Raw genomic sequence first — 16,975 nt, 5'->3', positions numbered from 1 at the left:
CCTACCGCGGCCAGCGTCAGGGGCTGAGCTGCCTGTACTACTGCAAGTCCAGGTCCCGCCTCTGCCTCCTGCTTGCTGTGTGACCCCCGGCAAGGCATGGTCCCTCCCAGGGGGCAGTGTTCCTCTCTATATTGATGGCCTCCTGGGATGCGGGGCCACAGGTGGGGCTGGGGTCTGGAGGAAGACTGAGGAGGTCTGGACTGGACCTGGGTCTGACCAGCTCCCTTATTCAGAGTAACTGTATCTTGTTTGGCGGACGTACAGGTATCCACTCTACTAGTCTCGCGACTTTCTGTTTGAAGTTTTTCAAAACAGACATTTGGAACCACAGGGTCCTGGCTCTGCTCCTGCATGACCTTGATCAAAATGCAGCATCTATTGTATCCCCTCAATTATAAAACGGGGAGAATTGGACTCCAAGGAACCAAAGCATCTGTTAGTTACCGATCACCATGTGTCTTTCTGATCCATGAGTTGGACACAACTCCCGTCTCCATTTTACAGAACAGGAGACAAAGGCTGGGAAATTAGGAGGCAATAGAGATAGAATTCGGCCCAAGGATGCCTGACCAGAACACTGCCCACTCACCCCACAGGTGGCCTGTCTCCCTCCCACCCCTACGCAGGCTCCTCGGGGCTGAGGGCTGGGCCCACCTCTAGTATTTCCTTGAAAGCTTCTACATTTGGCCACACTGAACTGCTCATCTTCCTTCCCGGAGGACACCCTGTCCCCTCCCATCTCCAGGACTTTCCACGCGTTGGCTGCCTCTCTGCTCTTTGAGTTTACGAACTCCTATTCGCCCCTCAGAGTCATTCTTAATCTTGAGTTCTCCTTGAAGCCTGCCTTGATTCCCCAGTAGAAGTGGGGGTCCCCTCCTCTGTACTCCATCAGACTGCTCACACAGCAGTCAGGCACTTCTCATGCTGAGTTGCTGTTTGTGAGGGAAGGGCTGGGGCACCATCACTCCTGTGCCTTTGGAGTTGGCGGGGGGTCGGTTTTCATGTCTTTGGTGCTCAAGAAGGGAAGGGCGTCAAGGGAGCAGGTGGACCTGAGATCCCTGCGGAAGCAGGAGAGGAAGGGGGATGGAACAGCATCCTTTGATGAGCGGAGGGAGAAAGGACTGAAATCACCTGGTGCCACGGTAACAGCGGAGACCAGTGGAGACCAGCTCCGGCCGCTGGTGTTCTGAGGTTGGGATGGAGGGGGTTGTGATTTAGGCCCTTTGAGCAGGGGTCAGCTGGCGAGAGGGCTTCTCCCGTGGCTCAGCGGTAAAGCATCTGTCTGCAATGCAGGAGATGTGGCAAGAGCTGCGGGTTCCATCTCTTGGTCGAGAAGATTCCCCTGGAGAAGGAATTGGCAACCCACTCCAGTATTCCTGCCTGGGAAATCCCATGGATAGAGGAGCCTGGCGGCCTATGGTCCATGGGGTCACAAAGAATCGGACACGGCTGAGAGAGTAAATAACCACCACAGCTGGCGAGGGCAGAGGTCAGAGGACATTGAGGACAGGGAGTGCCATGCAGGCTGTTGAGCTGGCACTGCTGGCCAGGCGCCACATGAAGGCCCAAGCGGTGTTCTCACTTAACCCTCAAGCCAAGTGGCAGTGTTACCCCCTGGTACAGGGAGGACAGAGAGAGCAGAGGGCTCACGTAGCCAGGAAACGTGCTGCCTCGGAGTCATGTGGGCAGCCTGGGCAGTGGGCGGGGAGTGGAAGGTCAGCTGCGAACCCAGCTGTGACCCCAGACCGGGTCATTTCTAGGGCCAGCTTTAGTCCACCTGGAGGCTAGCAAGTCATCCGTCCCTCACCCTTGTACCCCAAGAGGAAAAATGTGGTTTAACTGGCGAGAGCAGGAAATCATCTTCTGTTTGGTTTTCTAGGAGAGCGACTGCGAAGGGCCTCCTCCACCTGCCAGAAGAGGGGAGGGAAGGTAACAGCCTTGGGCTCGAGCCCGGGGACCTCTGCCAGCGGCCACGTCCAGCCCACAGCCCCAGGGAGGGCCAGGAGGAACCACAGAGCCCGATCTCCCCAGGCTGGGGGCCGAGCCCAGGCGAACCCGCCTCCCCAGGGGGCTTCAGATGCAGAAATCAGCTTTCTGTCCTAGAATGGAGCCCAGCCGCCCGGGCCTGTCGTCACAGCGTCCGAAGTCTGTCCCATCAGAGGCCAGCTGCCCGGAGGGTAACGCAGGTGTGTTTCAGGGAATAACACAGAAACCACCTGGTCGGCTCTGGTCCCTCCTCCCCACCTGGACATTTGTGTGAGGTCACTGTCACCACTGCAATCACAGGCTCACCAGGCTGTAGGAAACCCTGGACTTTTTCTTCCGCTGTCTAGAGACGTGTTTGATTCACTTTTTCACATACAGACAAACCTGCACCCCTTGGGGCCCAGCAAACACGGGTGGGGGCCTCACCCACTCTGGGCAAAGTGGGCGGTCACCCCACATATCTGCACGATAACCTTTGGACAAAGTGCTCCCGGCCCCATGGAACCGCATGGAAATGAGGGTAAAAAGCAGTGATCGCTATTTGTCAGCAGACAGGGGAATTCTTAGGAGACGGACACTTGCAGAATTAACCCGGGGAAGGTGGGGCCTCCAGACTCAGGCTGGAGTGACCCTTGGCTCTGTGAGCCTCACAGGCCAGCGCAGTCCTGGCTGGACTCCACCTGGAGTGGTGTTCTGGGGCCACAGCAGCCACTTGCCACCAGCCACGTGGCCTTGGGCAGACTGATTCAGCCTTTCTCTGAACTGTAGTTACTGAGCATGTACTATCCCAGCTCTGGAGGTGGGCAGGGAGAGTCCATGAGACGCCCCTACCTGAACACAGTGCCCCCTACCCGTGTTTGTCCCCCCCCAGGCTCAGCTCTCTCTGGCTTTGGGAGTGCTTGCTTGCTTCCCAGGGCTCACAGACGAGGCCATCTGCTGCCATCCTGGCTCCCTTGGTTCTGTTCAATGTCCTGGTGACTCAGGACCATGACACTCTTCCCCAAACCCCATTGAAAATGCAACTTTTCTAGCCTTGAGAGCCTGCCTTCCAACCTCAGGTGCTTGTCCAGCTACTGCTGAGCTATTGACTGCAGGAGTACCTCCAGGCCTTGGGCAACTCTACTTTCCCTGGCCAGGGGCCCACTCTTGCTGCAGACTCTTCTTCCCTAACCCGAGTGCATGCCAGCCATCTTCATTCAAGCCCTTTCCCGCCCCCCTAAAGCCTCCAGCCCTGCTGCCTTCTGAGGTCCCCCACCTGGCTGAGAGCCTCCTCCCTGTGCTGAGAAGTGCCGCCACCAGTCTTCGCTCCCATGCGTTCCTACAACCCTGACTGGTACCTAGACTTCTGTGATGCTTCACAGTGGGTTTCTGCAGTCAGCTCCCTTCCCCTTTCTTGATTTCAAATCTTCTCCATGCTCCTGAAGCTTTGGGCCCCTCATCTCCTCCCAATCAGATGACCTCACCTCCTGTGCTGTGCTGTGCTTAATGCTCAGTCGGATCTGACTCTTGGAAACCCCATGAACTGTAGCCTGCCAGGATCCTCTGTCCATGGGGATTCTCCAAGCAGGAATACTGGAGTGGGTAGCTATGTCCTCCTCCAGGGTGATCTTCCCAACCCAGGTCTTCTGCATTGCAGGCAAATTCTTTACCAGCTGAGTTACCAGGAGGTCCGACCTCACCTCCTCAGTTCAGTTCAGTAGCTCAGTTGTCTCCAACTCTTTGTGACCCCATGGACTACAGCACGCCAGGCTTCCCTGTCCATCACCAAGTGCTGGAGCTTGCTCAAACTCATGTCCATAGAGTCACTGATGCCATCCAACCATCTCATTCTCTCTTGTCCCCTTCTCCTCCTGCCTTGAATCTTTCCCAGCATCAGGGTCTTTTCAAATGAGTCAGCTCTTCGCCTCAGGTGGCCAAAGTATTGGAGTTTCAGCTTCAGCATCAGTCCTTCCAATGAATCAGACCTCACCTCCGACTTTAGACCGAATAGAAACCTAGTGCTGGAACTGGCTCCCCGTTACATGTACCATCTCTTTTCCTCTTGTTGCCAAGACAGACCTGTAATCCTAAGACGACCCCTCCTCACTGGCTCTGAGGAAATCACGCCCCACCGCCAGCCCCACCCTGTGGAAGTTTTGTCTCCATGGTCAGACCTGCTTGTTTACACCGCCTTCCTATCTTCATCATTTCTACCTTCAAACGTCCTCTTCGCCTGCTCTCTCCTCAACCTGCCTGGCTCCTCCTGCAAGGGCCTCCCCAGACAGGGCTCCTGCAGGTCATGAGAACCATAGAGAGACTGCACCTGCCATTCTGGTCGGAGCCTGCTCAGGGGCTCAGACCAGGGCAGCCCTCCTGCACGCCTGAGCAGACCCAGCAGTACTTTGCTTCCCCTTAGCAGGACAGGGTAGGTGACCCCCAAAAGACAGAAGCCACTGTCCACTGCAACTGAGCAGGAAAACTCACAAATATGACAAGGAGAAAACAGGGTCTGGTAAAATAAAAACTTTACCAAAGTTATTTTGATGAGGCTGTAGGCTTTTTACTGTCTTCCAGGATAACAGCTTTCCAACTGCTTCCAAGAACAAAAGCTTAACACCCTGGGAGAGTGCAAGGGGCAACATGCAAGAAGGCAGGTGGAGGGAGCTCGAGCGGGAGACTGCGCCCCCTTCCCAATTCTGCCCATGTAGCCTGCCCCTTCCGGAAGAGTCAAAACCCACTCTCCCTCTGGGCCCGTCACTAGCAAACACAAGCGATGCCCAAGCTCTGACATCGGGGGAGGCGGCTGGAGACCTTTTCGTCCTCCCTTGCAAGAGGGGACACACTTCCCAGTTCTGGGGTTTAGCTGGGGTCAGAGGCAGGCTTGCACCTCGCTCCAAACACCATGGGTGCACATTCACAGTCGGCACTGGAGAAACAACTCACGTGAGGACTCTGGGCGGCAGGCCCACTGGTTATGGAGAAGGAGCAACTTGCTTCAGGGCAGACAGCAGACTCGAGCTTCTGAGAGTGGCTGTGGATTTACCAGGCCACCTCTTAGCTTTTTTTTGCACTGGGAACCCAAGTTCATGTGGGTATTTCAATTATTCAGGAAGTCTTTCCAGCCTGGTTGCGCCTCTCACGCTGACTGCCCTGAGAGTGGACGCGGCTCACCCTGCAGCTTAACTGGCAACAGGACCAGGTGTCCACGCTGACCTACAGGTGCTGCGAAGAGGCGGTCTGGGGGTGAACAGCTTGCTCAGGGTCACCCACATGTTGCAGAGTTGGGCAAACTCAGGTTTCCTGATTCCTAAGTCAGTCTTTTCTCAACTAGGTTTTGCTACAGTAACTGGGAGAGAAAGAGGGACCCACACCAGTCCTGGATGCACCAGTTCTGTCCAGTTCAATGTGGGAAGAAGTCAGGAACCATTAGTTAACTTTCTTAGGTTCAGGAATGGGAAGGTATGCAATTTACAAGTGGTCTCCCTACTGGGAGGAACGTATGCTCACCCTGATCTGAACCAAATGGCCCCAGAGCAGGAGACCAGGGCTCGGAAAACTCAACATGCAGAGACATCGAAAAGTTTCAGAAAGTGTGATTTTTACAAATTCTACTGCAAATGAAAACCTTGTGGACAAAGTCACCACTTTGATCTTCTCAGATACAGTGAACACTGGCCAAACTGTTTTAATTTCCGAATTTATTAAAATGATTAACCTCAATACTGCAAGTGCATGTACAAAATATTTGTAAAAAATGTTTTTTTAATGAAACGTTAAAGAACTTACCTCAAATGCTGAAAAAGTCCTTTTTTTTTTTCATTCTTTCAGTACAAGGAATACATTTTATCTCAAAAGTATTACAACTCAGCAAAACAATTTAAAACAGTAATTTGAAAAATGATTGAAAATTGAATACTTTACATATATTTCTACGATCGTTTCCTAATTCTTACAATGCCACAATCTTTACCAATCATTGCATAAGCTCAGGCTAGAAGTTTTATTGATTGCAACCTCTTCCAAGTGGTCGGCATTGTGTGGACCTGGCCGTTCCACACAGAGTCCTACAGCACAGGCAGGCCAACTCCGAGGCCCCTCACTGTAAAAACGGAAGTCAGGTTTCCCTGGAAGGCGTCGGCCACGGCTGCCGAGCGCTTGTGCATACCACCTCCCGAGGCAGTGACCGCCGGGCATCACTGCTCCGGACCCACGGGAAGGTTGGCCCCCAAAGACGGGGCCTCAGTAAAGTTAAATGTCATAAATAAGTTACTAAAGTTAAGCTTAAAAAATGGAGAAAAGTGGGAAATGTAGTATTGTTACTTTTTCCTTTAAGACTAAAAATTCCTGAAGTGGCTATCGTTGGTATTCCAAAAGAATGGTTCAAGATGTGGTCTCTGAACCTCTTCCAGACTGCAAACTAGGTGGGGTTCCCACCAATCAAGGTGACCCGCTGTGCTCCGGTGCTTCCCGGACGCAGGGTCTAAGCGTGACCTTGGCGCGTGAGCCCCCCTGCCACCCCCCACGGCCACCCAGAGACTCGGGAGTGCTGGGTGAGTCTGTAAAGTGCTCTGAGTGCTCGGGGACAGACCTGCAGGGCCGCCCGACTTCAAGAGGTGAAGATTCTAGATGGAGTGAGCCAAGGGGGTGTGAGTGGGCGAGGAGGTGGGCCACCTGACCCCACGTTAATACCTGAGGGGTGTAACTGCACCGTACAAACAGGGACGAGACGAGAGGAGACCACGGAAGTAATTCCTTCAAGGACAGAAGGAGGGGAACATTTTAAATTCAGAGAACCTTTACGAATATTACCAGTTTCTATTTGGAATCTACCAGCAATAGTTTTAAGGAACTTAACTTAAATTATGTCCCCAAGAACCCAGAAGCTGGCAGGAATCATGAAGTCCTAACAGTAAGCACTGAGGTTTTCCCATTGGACTGCTCATTACCTGCAGAGGCCTTTCAGTATCTTAAGATATGGGCTACTCTTCTAGACACTACACGAATTCCCTAAATTGATTTTACTCAGGAACACTGTATATCCGAAAGCACATGTACACATTTCCCAGAAATAGAGACCCACTGGTATCAAACACCTGCTACAGATTTATATTCTCAAATTCTTTGTCCAATGATTTGTAAAATAATTCAGAGAAATGGAAGGTTGGTATTGAACATAAAGTAGTAATCAAAAATTTGCTCATTAAGTTACTTAAAAATTAATTTCTCTTTTCAAAGTGCTTCAAAAACAAATTAAATCTGACTCCTCTTTTTTGTTTAACTGATAATATAGTAAAAAAAAAAAAAATCTTTGATATTTTCAAACATAAACTAACATAAGCCAAGAACTCCCACTGATGCAGTGCTTAAAACTATATATTTATAATTTCCTATTTTATTGGCATGAATATTTCTAAACTTAAAAACCTTCCTGGTAAGTTCTTTTAATTTCTTATGACAAAAATTTCTCACAACACAAATATTTACAACATATACACTGTTTTCAGTTCTTTACACTGAATTTCAAAGACGAACATTTTTATAGGTTACCACAGAACAAAAGCTGTGACTCATGTTTTTATTTCATAAACTATTATAAGTTAAAGTGAATAGTTCTTTTTAATATTCCTTGTAGCATTTTACAAGTGCAACAGAAAACTCGAAGACCCAAATTAAGAGAGCTGTAGTTCATTAGATAAATGTCGCTTGTTGTAGTCACATTGTTCACAGCAAATGTTTTGAAAAAATAAGCACCAATCATTCTTGCAAAGAACAATTTTATCTAAAAGGATTGAAAAGTGTTAAATACAAGGTCTTAATTTACATGACAAGCAATAAATACGCTGCATCGAAACTCACCCTGCGCACTGCTATCCTTGTACATGTAATGCACTGAAAATTAGCTGTCACGCATGTAACTGTACTTTTTTTTTTAAAGAAACCAATTTGACTCCCACCCAATGGTCTGCTATTTAACCAAGGTCACAAACAGTACACCTGGGCCAGCAAACAGTGTGAAACTGACAAAACTCCAAGGGGGAAACACCTAGCAAATAAATCAAAAAGCCAAAGATCATTGCTGGTGATATTAGCATATACTAGAAAACCTTAATATGCTGCCGCTATGATTTGTTTTAAATTATTGTTTAGTCATATATTAAAGAGCCAGTTGATGCTTTTAAAGTTAAAAAAAAAGAAACTGTGTAGCCACATTATTGGTTTCAATGTCCTGTGTGGAAAGTTGCTATCACTGTACAATTTTGCTTGAGCCTTTATTTTACAACAGGGCTTTACCTCTAACTTAGAATTGCACATAAGAAGGCTATTTAAAAAGTACAATAAAAATTTGCACAAATCAGACTTTTTAAAGAAGAGTCAGTACGCTGTACACTTTCTACAGTATTATGCTGATAAGTGAAGAGACAATAGAAGTGCTGCCACTAAAACGTTTTCAGTTGAGGAATAATTGACTGGAATTTTTTATTTCTTTAAAGTAGTTATCCCGGGTCAAGTTAAGACCAAGAGCTTATTATGCGTTAAGCCTCAAAGACTGATCTTCTCTCCTCCTGGAAGAAATGTCAATATCTATAGAGTCTTTCCCAACTATGAGCCTCAACCGCTTGGCCGGAGGCAGAGGGATAAAATCGTCTTCAAAGTCATCATCATACTCCTCGTCCTCGTCCTCTCCCTCCGAGGAGGAGGAGTCGTCTGTGCTCTCCTCCTCGTACTGACTGTAGTCATCCACTTCCATACGCGACTCCAGGAGGGACAGGGGGTCACTACAGCACACGCCGTTTTCGTGAAGCCCCTCGGCGTACGGCCCCCTACTTTCCTCGTCCCGCTTTAGCTGGATTTTTAATTTTGTTGAACTACTGCCTGATCCTGAGTTAAATCCATTGTTAAGCTTTGCTACATAGAGGTTATTATCATTTTCATGGTCTTTACTCAACTTGATGCTAATTTTTGAAGAATTCATCCCATCACTCTCTTGGTCATTTGCCTTGCTGCTGCTGTCATGACGTCTGCGAAGAGTCAACTTGGGAATCCCAGAGTTATTTTCCAGGATTAACTGTGCGTCATACCTCGTGATCCGCCTCTTTTTTTTACTTTTCGCAGTTCGGAAGCCGTCTTTTGTTTTGAAGCTCTCTGACGTCACCATGGAAGCACTGACGGGCGAAGGGGCCCAGTCCGCGTAGCCCCCGGGCACGCCCTCCACGCCGCTGTGCTCGCCCGAGTCGGGGTGGGCCCCAGCCGCCTCTGGCCCCGCGCCGGCCCTGCCCGGGGACTCGTGTACGGGACTGGCTTCCTCTGCCTTTGCCAGCTGCCGCACCAGCTTCCCCGGCTGTGACTTCTTTTTGGACGTGCTGCTGTCGCTCTTAGGACACCTGGCTTCCCCCTTCTGTGCAGCTTCGTGGGCCAGCTCTTCGTCCGGCGCCCCGGGAGCGGGCTGCTCGCCGCCATCTGGGCAAGGTTCTGTCAAGTCACTTCTGTAGCCCTCCAGCGTATTTGGTTCAAGCTTGATGTCGGAGGTCTCCTTCAAGGTCATCCTCGTCCTCATGGACCGCCTGGTTGTGTAGGCGCAGGGGGCGCCCTCCGCGTGCGAAGGGGCGCCTCGCTCCGAGTTCTGTCTGTGCTCTCTCGCAGCGTGTCTGGTTAAGCACCCACTGGCCACCGTGGCCTCCACTGGTCCCTCTGGCTCCTTCTCTTTTTTAATGGGCAAATTTTTGTACAGAACGACTTTAGGCTCTTTCAGTACCAAGTTTCCCATTTCGAGTTTTCTAGAAGCACTCTTCGGCTCCAGCCGTTTGCAATGATTTCTTAATTTTATCTTTGATAGTAAAGGCTTTGCAGGTTTTTTCAGTTTCTTTGGTACCCTGGAATTATTTATAGGAGTTAGCTTAGATGAGGTAGAGTTGGGAGGAGCTGGAATTCTTGACATAGACTGCCTTGTTAATGTTCTGCTCTTGCTGTTCTTTTTTACACCAACTGAAGATTTTCGGTTAGAAGCTGTAAAGTTAAAAGAAAAAATAAGGGTGAAAACCAGTCTGGGTAACCCAGTAACGTTCAACAAAACAATGCCAACACCCAGACAATTAGTTGTGAAGTGTTTCAATTCCACACACAGGTGGTACACAGGCCCCAAGTAAGCTTCTGTCTGCACACAAGAGATTCCTATAGTTTTTCTTTACATTATCCCTCTAATTTCTGCCTCTAACTTAAGAAACATCGATTCACGTTCCAGGTAAGTAAACTCAGGGTTAAAGAGTTCTTAGCACAGCAAGGACCTAGATTTCACTCTAAGCTTGTCAGGACACTAGTCCAAACTGAGGATTTCTTTTCCTGGTTTAATATTTTACTGCAGAAAATACTTGAAGTAAAGCTAAGCAAAACTAGTATTTTTTTCGTTCATAAATTCTTCTTAAACTCATCATTTAAAATGTTTCCAGAATCCATTATTCATTAACTCAAAGCATAGTACTGGACCAGTAATCCAGAACAGCAACACTAACTAAAGGGCTCCAGGAGACAAATTCCATCACAATGTCTTCAACTGAGAAAGAGATCCTAAGAACCATTTACAGAATGCCAGGCTGGATGAATCCCAGGCTGGAATCAAAAGACTGCCAGGAGAAATACCAACAACCGCAGATACACAGATGACACCACTCTAATAGCAGAAAGAGGAACTATAGCGCCTCTTGTGAGGGTGAACAGGAGCGTGTAAACACTGGCTTAAGACTCAACATTCAAAAAACTAAGAACATGGCATTCGGTCCCATCACTTCACGGCAAACAGAAAGGAAAAAAGTGGACACAGTGCCAGATTTTCTTTTCTTGGGCTCCAAAAGCACTGTGGACAGCAGCTGCAGCCATGAAATTAAAAGACTCTTGCTCCTTGGAAGGAAAGCTATGACAAACCTAGACAGCATATTAAAAAGCAGAGACATCACTTTGCTGACAAGCTATGGTTTTTCCAGTAGTCATGTACCGATGTGAGAGTTGGGACTATAAAGAGTGAATGCTGAAGGATTGATGCTTTCGAATTGTGGTGTTGGAGAAGACTCTTGAGAGTCCCTTGGACAGCAAGGAAATCAACCTGGAACATTCACTGGAAGGACTGGTGCTGAAGCTGAAGCTCTAATACTTTGGCCACCTGATGCAGAGAGCTGACTCTGGAAAAGACCCTGATGCTGGGAAAGATTGAAAGCAAAAGGAGAAGGGGATGACAGAGGATGATGGTTAGATAGTATCATCGACTCAATGGACATGAAGATGAGCAAATCATGGAGGACAGAGGAGCCTGGTGTGCTGTAGCCCATGGGGTCTCAAAGAGTTGGACACAACTTAGCAACTGAACAAGAACCGCATACTGTCACTCCCAGTAGCTGTTTACCCCAAATATCGCACTGTTGAAACTGTTCTCTTCAGGGCTGTGAGCACCTGCAGAGACTCTGAGGCTGCAGGGTTTAGTTCACCCCATCCCTCCAGTGACTGCCCGCTGCCGACTAGACTGAGAGAAGGAAGAGTGCACAGCTGGAGTCACATTCTGGGGATGGGGGGAACCCAAATTCCTTCTTCTGGACAAGGATCCCAAAAGGCTATAACAATCCCTGTGGGGACAAAACCTGGGAACTAATATGACAGCTGAAGGGCTTCTCAAAAGGCTTACATGTGACTCAAGGCTAAGTTCCCTCCATGGTGAACCTCTTACCCTGCCTTCTGTTTTTCTCTCTACTTACACATTGGATCTGTTATAGTGTTTTACAGGAGCCCTTTTCTCCATGACTTCGTCTGCTTCCCATCCCCCACCTGAAGACCTCTTCCCATCAAAATACCTCTTTAAATCATTCACTAGGGATGTTGAGGTGACCAAACTAATACTCACCACCTCTTAGGAGAAAACAGAGAATGAAAACTAGTTTACTACGGCTAAGCCCAGTACACTTCCCAACAAAACTATCATTCATTCCATGCTGGGGGTCACCCAGGGCAACTGCTGTTCCTTCTGCATGGCTGAGCAAGTTAGGTTACCATTAGGTCATTTTTATTGAGAGAGGAGCAAGAATGTCTAACAGAATTCCAAAAGTATCAGGCCACCAAGAACAGAAGTCTCTGTACTAAGGAACTGGTTCATAAGTGGCTTTGGGATCTCCAAACCAGCAGAATCCCAGGAACAATATCCCCTGACTGAACTAAGAACACACTTCTCCCTGCAGGCTGCCACCAGTGAGGCAACTTATTCTTGGAATAGTAGTAGCAGTAAAGTTTGGCGCCACTCAACTTGAGAACCATCATATCATGAATTGGAATTACCCAGAACTTGCCAGAAATTATTTTTAAAGTATAAGGATATCCAGGGAATCCTTTTGCTAAAGGATTTCTTTATGCTTAGAAGGCTTCCTACAAGGTGAGTGGAGGTGTGTTTATTGATGGAAATGCACCAGTGTTCTGGTGTTCGTCCTTCTCAATGTGGTTGCTGGGTGACCTCTCCATGGCTCTTCCAGCACCATTCTATGACCAAGCTTCACGGTTCTTATTTCAGACCTGCAATCACCCCTCTGCAATGATTACATACTTCTTGTATCCTTGACAGCAATCCCCCTGAAGTTTGGATCCAGTTTATTGCCCTCAAGAGCGAGCTCTAGCCATCTCTCTCACAGCCTCCTTGCCATGAAAACCCATGAAGACTTTTCAGTTGGGACCTTTGCTGTTTCTCTGCAGGAGACACTGCTAGCCACTCTTCTTCCTGAGCGGCCCCTCTCCTTGGCTGTTCACGATAGCCGTCCCCTGGCTGTCTCTGTCCCTGGCAGTCTTCCTCCATCTGCCCTGTGGCCTGCACTCCGCAGGCCTCTGTGTCCTAAGCCCCTTCAAAACTCAGTCTCCCAGGGATAAGTGGCCCCTCTGTCCGGGCTGTCCACACTGACATGCTGGCAGTCCCCATACAGCGTTCTCTAGACCAAATCCCTCCTTAATTAGAGATTCACCTCACCAGATGGCCCCGGGACCTTGGTCTCCCTCTAAGGTAGTCTCCCAAGCCCCTCGAAAGCCAACATGCCCAAAGGGAGCTCGCCACCAAGCCTCACGCTCCTCCTCCTGTTCTCCATCTGGTTCACCGCCGGCAACAGGCAGTCAGCTGCCTGAGCAGCAACGGGGAGATCACCCCTGATGCCGGCCGCCACATCTCCAAGAGTCCACTTCTGCACTGTTGCCGGACCCACCTCCCTCTCCATTCCCAATGCCACCGTCTCCTGCTGTGACTCTGGCGCCGGCTCCCACCTGTCCCTGCCCCTACTGCTTCCCCAGCATTCCACTCCCCACCACATAGCCCAGGGTGATTTTCCTAGGACTTTCAGTCACTTCTGGGCTTGAAACCTTCCCATAACCTAAGACCTAAGAATAAAGTCCAAAATTTTCAATTCCGGTCACATCCCTTCTATTCCAGCTTTGATGACTATTGACTCAAATCCTACACTGCTCTTCACGTCCTCATCTGGGATGTTCCCTCTGCTCTGAGTACGGTCCACTTGGCCAACTTCTCATCCCATTTCAAGACTCAGCTCAGCAAACACCTCTCTCAGGAAGCCTTTCATGACTTTCTTGACAGGTTACCCTCCTATGACTCCTCATGGCAGCTGAGGTTCTCCACACTCGGCACTTCCTTTTAAGCCCTGGATGAACCTCACTTGTGTGGTGATTCTGAATCTGGGCTCTTCCCGTTGCACTCCTCCTTCCAGGAGGCTGTTAGCTGACTGCAGTGAACCACTTACAAAGCCCTTTAGTACGTTTGTGTTCTAAAGAGCACAACAGAGACTGTAGGCGATGCTATATCTTACTGCAGTAGAGTTCACTTACCTATTTATGTATTTATCGGTGTATTCTCATTTTGTTTGAAAAGCATTATCTTATCAAAAGCCCAGCTCAAAGGTGTGCTCAAGTCAAAGGACAGAAATAGCACAGCTGGTGAGACAACTGTGAGCAACGGGACTAAGTGCCCAGGGCTCTTCACCGTCCCACAGAGGTGCTGCTACCCTCTCTTGCACAGGGAGTGCCAGCAACAGCAGGCTGAAGGCGAGGCGCTGAACTAAGAAAAGTCTATCAAGAGACTGAAGATCCCGATATAGCGGAGGCGGGCAGGGTGGTGCTCCCCTGGCTTCAGCACTCACACACTGTGTGGTACCCTTCCCTTGTGGGGGCAAACCCCAACCGCATTAACCTGGACAGTGATTTGAGGTGGAGACACACACCCTTAGCTGTTAGTATATACTAGGTACAGTGCAAGATGGCCAAATTAGTATGACCTGAATCCTAATAAGCATTCTTTGAAGTAAGAGCTATTACCCCAAATGAAAACCAGGTGCACGTGGACTCACGTGCCTGTCAGGAGTGTCCATTTGGTAAGCGGCAGAGATGGGATTTGAACTGAGGTTTGTGGCTCGATGTTGACCACAGTCACGTGGCCTCTAAGGCACACCACAGAGCCATTATGGGGCCAGTGCCAGCTCCTGGTAAAGGACCCACGGTATGGCTATCGTGGTGACTTCAGGATGTCCTCAAAATCATCAGGCAGCTCTGCGTGGGGTTCAAGAATGACAGCCAGAAACAAGCACAGTGAAAAAATGCCAAAGCACCCCAAAGGTTTGGGCTGGATCCATGCCTGCCCTGGAAGAGCCTCAAACATACACACAGTGGGACCAAAGGAACATGAGGCCACACACAGCTCGAGATGTTCACAACATGGGGTCTAAGGACTTGAGTTCCAGGAATTTATCAGGCACCACAAGCAGGCTCCGCTTCATGGGACCACCACGGGCATGTCTGCCTGAACAGGGTACTGGAAAGCATTAGGAAGCAGCCTGTAGGCTCAGCAGAACAGAGCATTCAGACTCACTAGAGATGTCTGTGGCGGGAGAGAGAGACAAGTGGTGGCCCAGTCCATCTCCAGGATGGGTGCTCCTTAGTCAAGCTGAATGAGATGATTCCGCTGGGGGGAGTCCTCTGGGACTTGCACTCACACCCTGAGGCAGCACTGTGGGGAGTGGCCCAGCCACTGAGGCACAAGAACCAAAAAACCCTGAATCGTCTATTAAGAGCGTATAGTTCAGGTCTGTGGACTCATTCTGTGAACATGGCTCTCTTGTCTCCTCTCTGGATGCTAAAGCAAACAGTCAACTTGTGGTTCTTGAGAAGATTCCACAACAGGAGCTGCATGGAAGGAAGAATTTTTCTTCCAACTAGGCAAAAATGTTTCTTTAAGAAGAACATGTATGTTGTTCAAAGAAAGCAGTTCCTCTCCAGCTGTGAGCTGCTGAATTCTAAGCAAACCGCAGGATAAGATGGGTACCTCCTATTTGTACACTTGAGGTTCGCCCATGCTGCCCAGGAGAAAGGCTGGACAGCTCTGGCCTTGCACCCACTGCAGACTCAAAAGGTCATCCTTTCAACAGGTAGAGGAGCATGGTCAAGACACAAACACCAAAAGAAATACAGCCTAAAAGAACACTTGGAAGAGCCTTAGAAATATTGCTACAAATATACTTAGTGAACAAGGTTCTCAGAGACGGCTGGAGTGAGCCTCGAGCTCCTTCAGAGCCCCTGGCCACGTCCAGTAACTGTCTCATGGCCCTCACAGTTACTTACGCCAACCCTTGATTAACTCAAGACAGCCATTCTGTAGAAAGGTAATCTGAATACAGGAAGCGCCCTAATATGAGCAGCCACAGTAAAGTGCTAGTTCTAGTCTGTAATGCTGAGACCACTGCTCAAAGGATCACCTGCCCCCTCCAGCCTTTAGGAAGTGGCAGTCAGCTCCTCAGTTACTGTGCGCTGGCTGGGTTCTGGAGCTGAGGCCTGAAGTCCCTGACAGAAGGGCCTGACCTCTCTCTTTAACAACAGCAGACTTTGAACACATACTTGCTTTATTAACAAATATTCCTGAGATGGTCACATAATAGAACACTCAGCACCTTCCAAAATTTTTTTTTTCCATTTTGATCTTTTAAACTAAGTGGTGTACTGAGTTCAGTATCTGTACATCAGTAATAGAGTTAATGCATCAGAACACAAAACCCCCCCACCAACGTCACGAGCCATGTGGACAGTGTCGGGGCCATCTCTACTTGCGGATGGCGGCTCACTCCTAAGTGTTATCATGTAGACACTTATTAAAAGGGGCTTCAGAAGTCTCCAGTTTCACCAAGGAACCAGACTCAGAAAACAAAATGTTGATTATGCTGCATTTATTATTAAAACCAACAGTCAACAGTGAATGACAAACTAACTGCTCTTTTTGTTTCACTTTGGACGTTAAAGACTGAAGAGGAGCAGCACTGCCTTCCACTCTACAGAGGTCAGCCCTGGCCTCCGACTCCAGCAGCAGGCTGATTCGGAAACTCATGGCAGTGACGTTCACCATCATGGGAGACACCGTCCCTTCTCTCTGGGACTTTCTGTAGTGGAGAGCACCCAGAGGTGGGCTGAAAACATCAGAAGACAGGAAAGAGAGTCTAAAATAGTCAGACCTCAGAGGGTACTTACTGCTCAGAAGTATGTACAGACATTTATAGTGCTAAAATAGGCATATTCTGGGGACTATCAAGTTAAAACTTTAAAATTTTATTCCTATCAGAGACAAGAAAGACTGAAGAGCCTACTGCTTTAGTGGCCACTAGAGCAAAGTGGTGTCACCCAGATGAAGATCAGCAGCGATCAGAATGGTTCCAGGATGTCAAAGCTCCACAAACATGACGTGTTTTCTTATGCTCACTGGGGATTTCTTCTTTCTTTTCTCTTTATTCTTCATTCTCTTTTTCCAGTTTCCATTAGGTCTTGCCCCCACAAGCCACTGGGATCTTAAAGCTTGTCCCTTTCTCCTTTCCATCTCTCTTCCCACTTTCGGCAGTGGCTAGGACAACTCATCACAGTACAGTGACATTCAAACTGCTGCTCTACCACAACTCTGAGTCTGGGGACTGGTGGCTTGGCGAACTGGGTCAGTTCATTCTGAAAACGGCAA

The 16,975-nt window shown here is 48.9% G+C and overlaps 1 protein-coding gene across 2 annotated transcripts in view; it reads right to left on the bottom strand.

Annotated features, from left to right (window-relative positions):
• Positions 1-5,644: 5,644 nt before the first annotated feature.
• Positions 5,645-16,975, bottom strand: part of SUV420H1 (suppressor of variegation 4-20 homolog 1 (Drosophila)) — a 53,020-nt gene continuing 41,689 nt past the window's right edge. For both annotated transcript variants that reach the window (XM_010837667.1, XM_010837668.1), the window contains one exon: positions 5,645-9,969. In XM_010837667.1, the coding sequence (XP_010835969.1) occupies positions 8,492-9,969 (1,478 nt within the window). In that variant the 3' untranslated portion in view covers positions 5,645-8,491. The remainder of the gene's footprint in view (positions 9,970-16,975) is intronic.

The sequence above is a fragment of the Bison bison genome, unplaced genomic scaffold, assembly GCF_000754665.1.
Source record: "Bison bison bison isolate TAMUID 2011002044 unplaced genomic scaffold, Bison_UMD1.0 scf7180017864080, whole genome shotgun sequence".
NCBI classification, from domain to species: Eukaryota; Metazoa; Chordata; class Mammalia; order Artiodactyla; family Bovidae; genus Bison; species Bison bison.
Note: the sequence above shows the minus strand (reverse complement) of the source record. Positions and strands in the feature narration are given on the sequence as shown.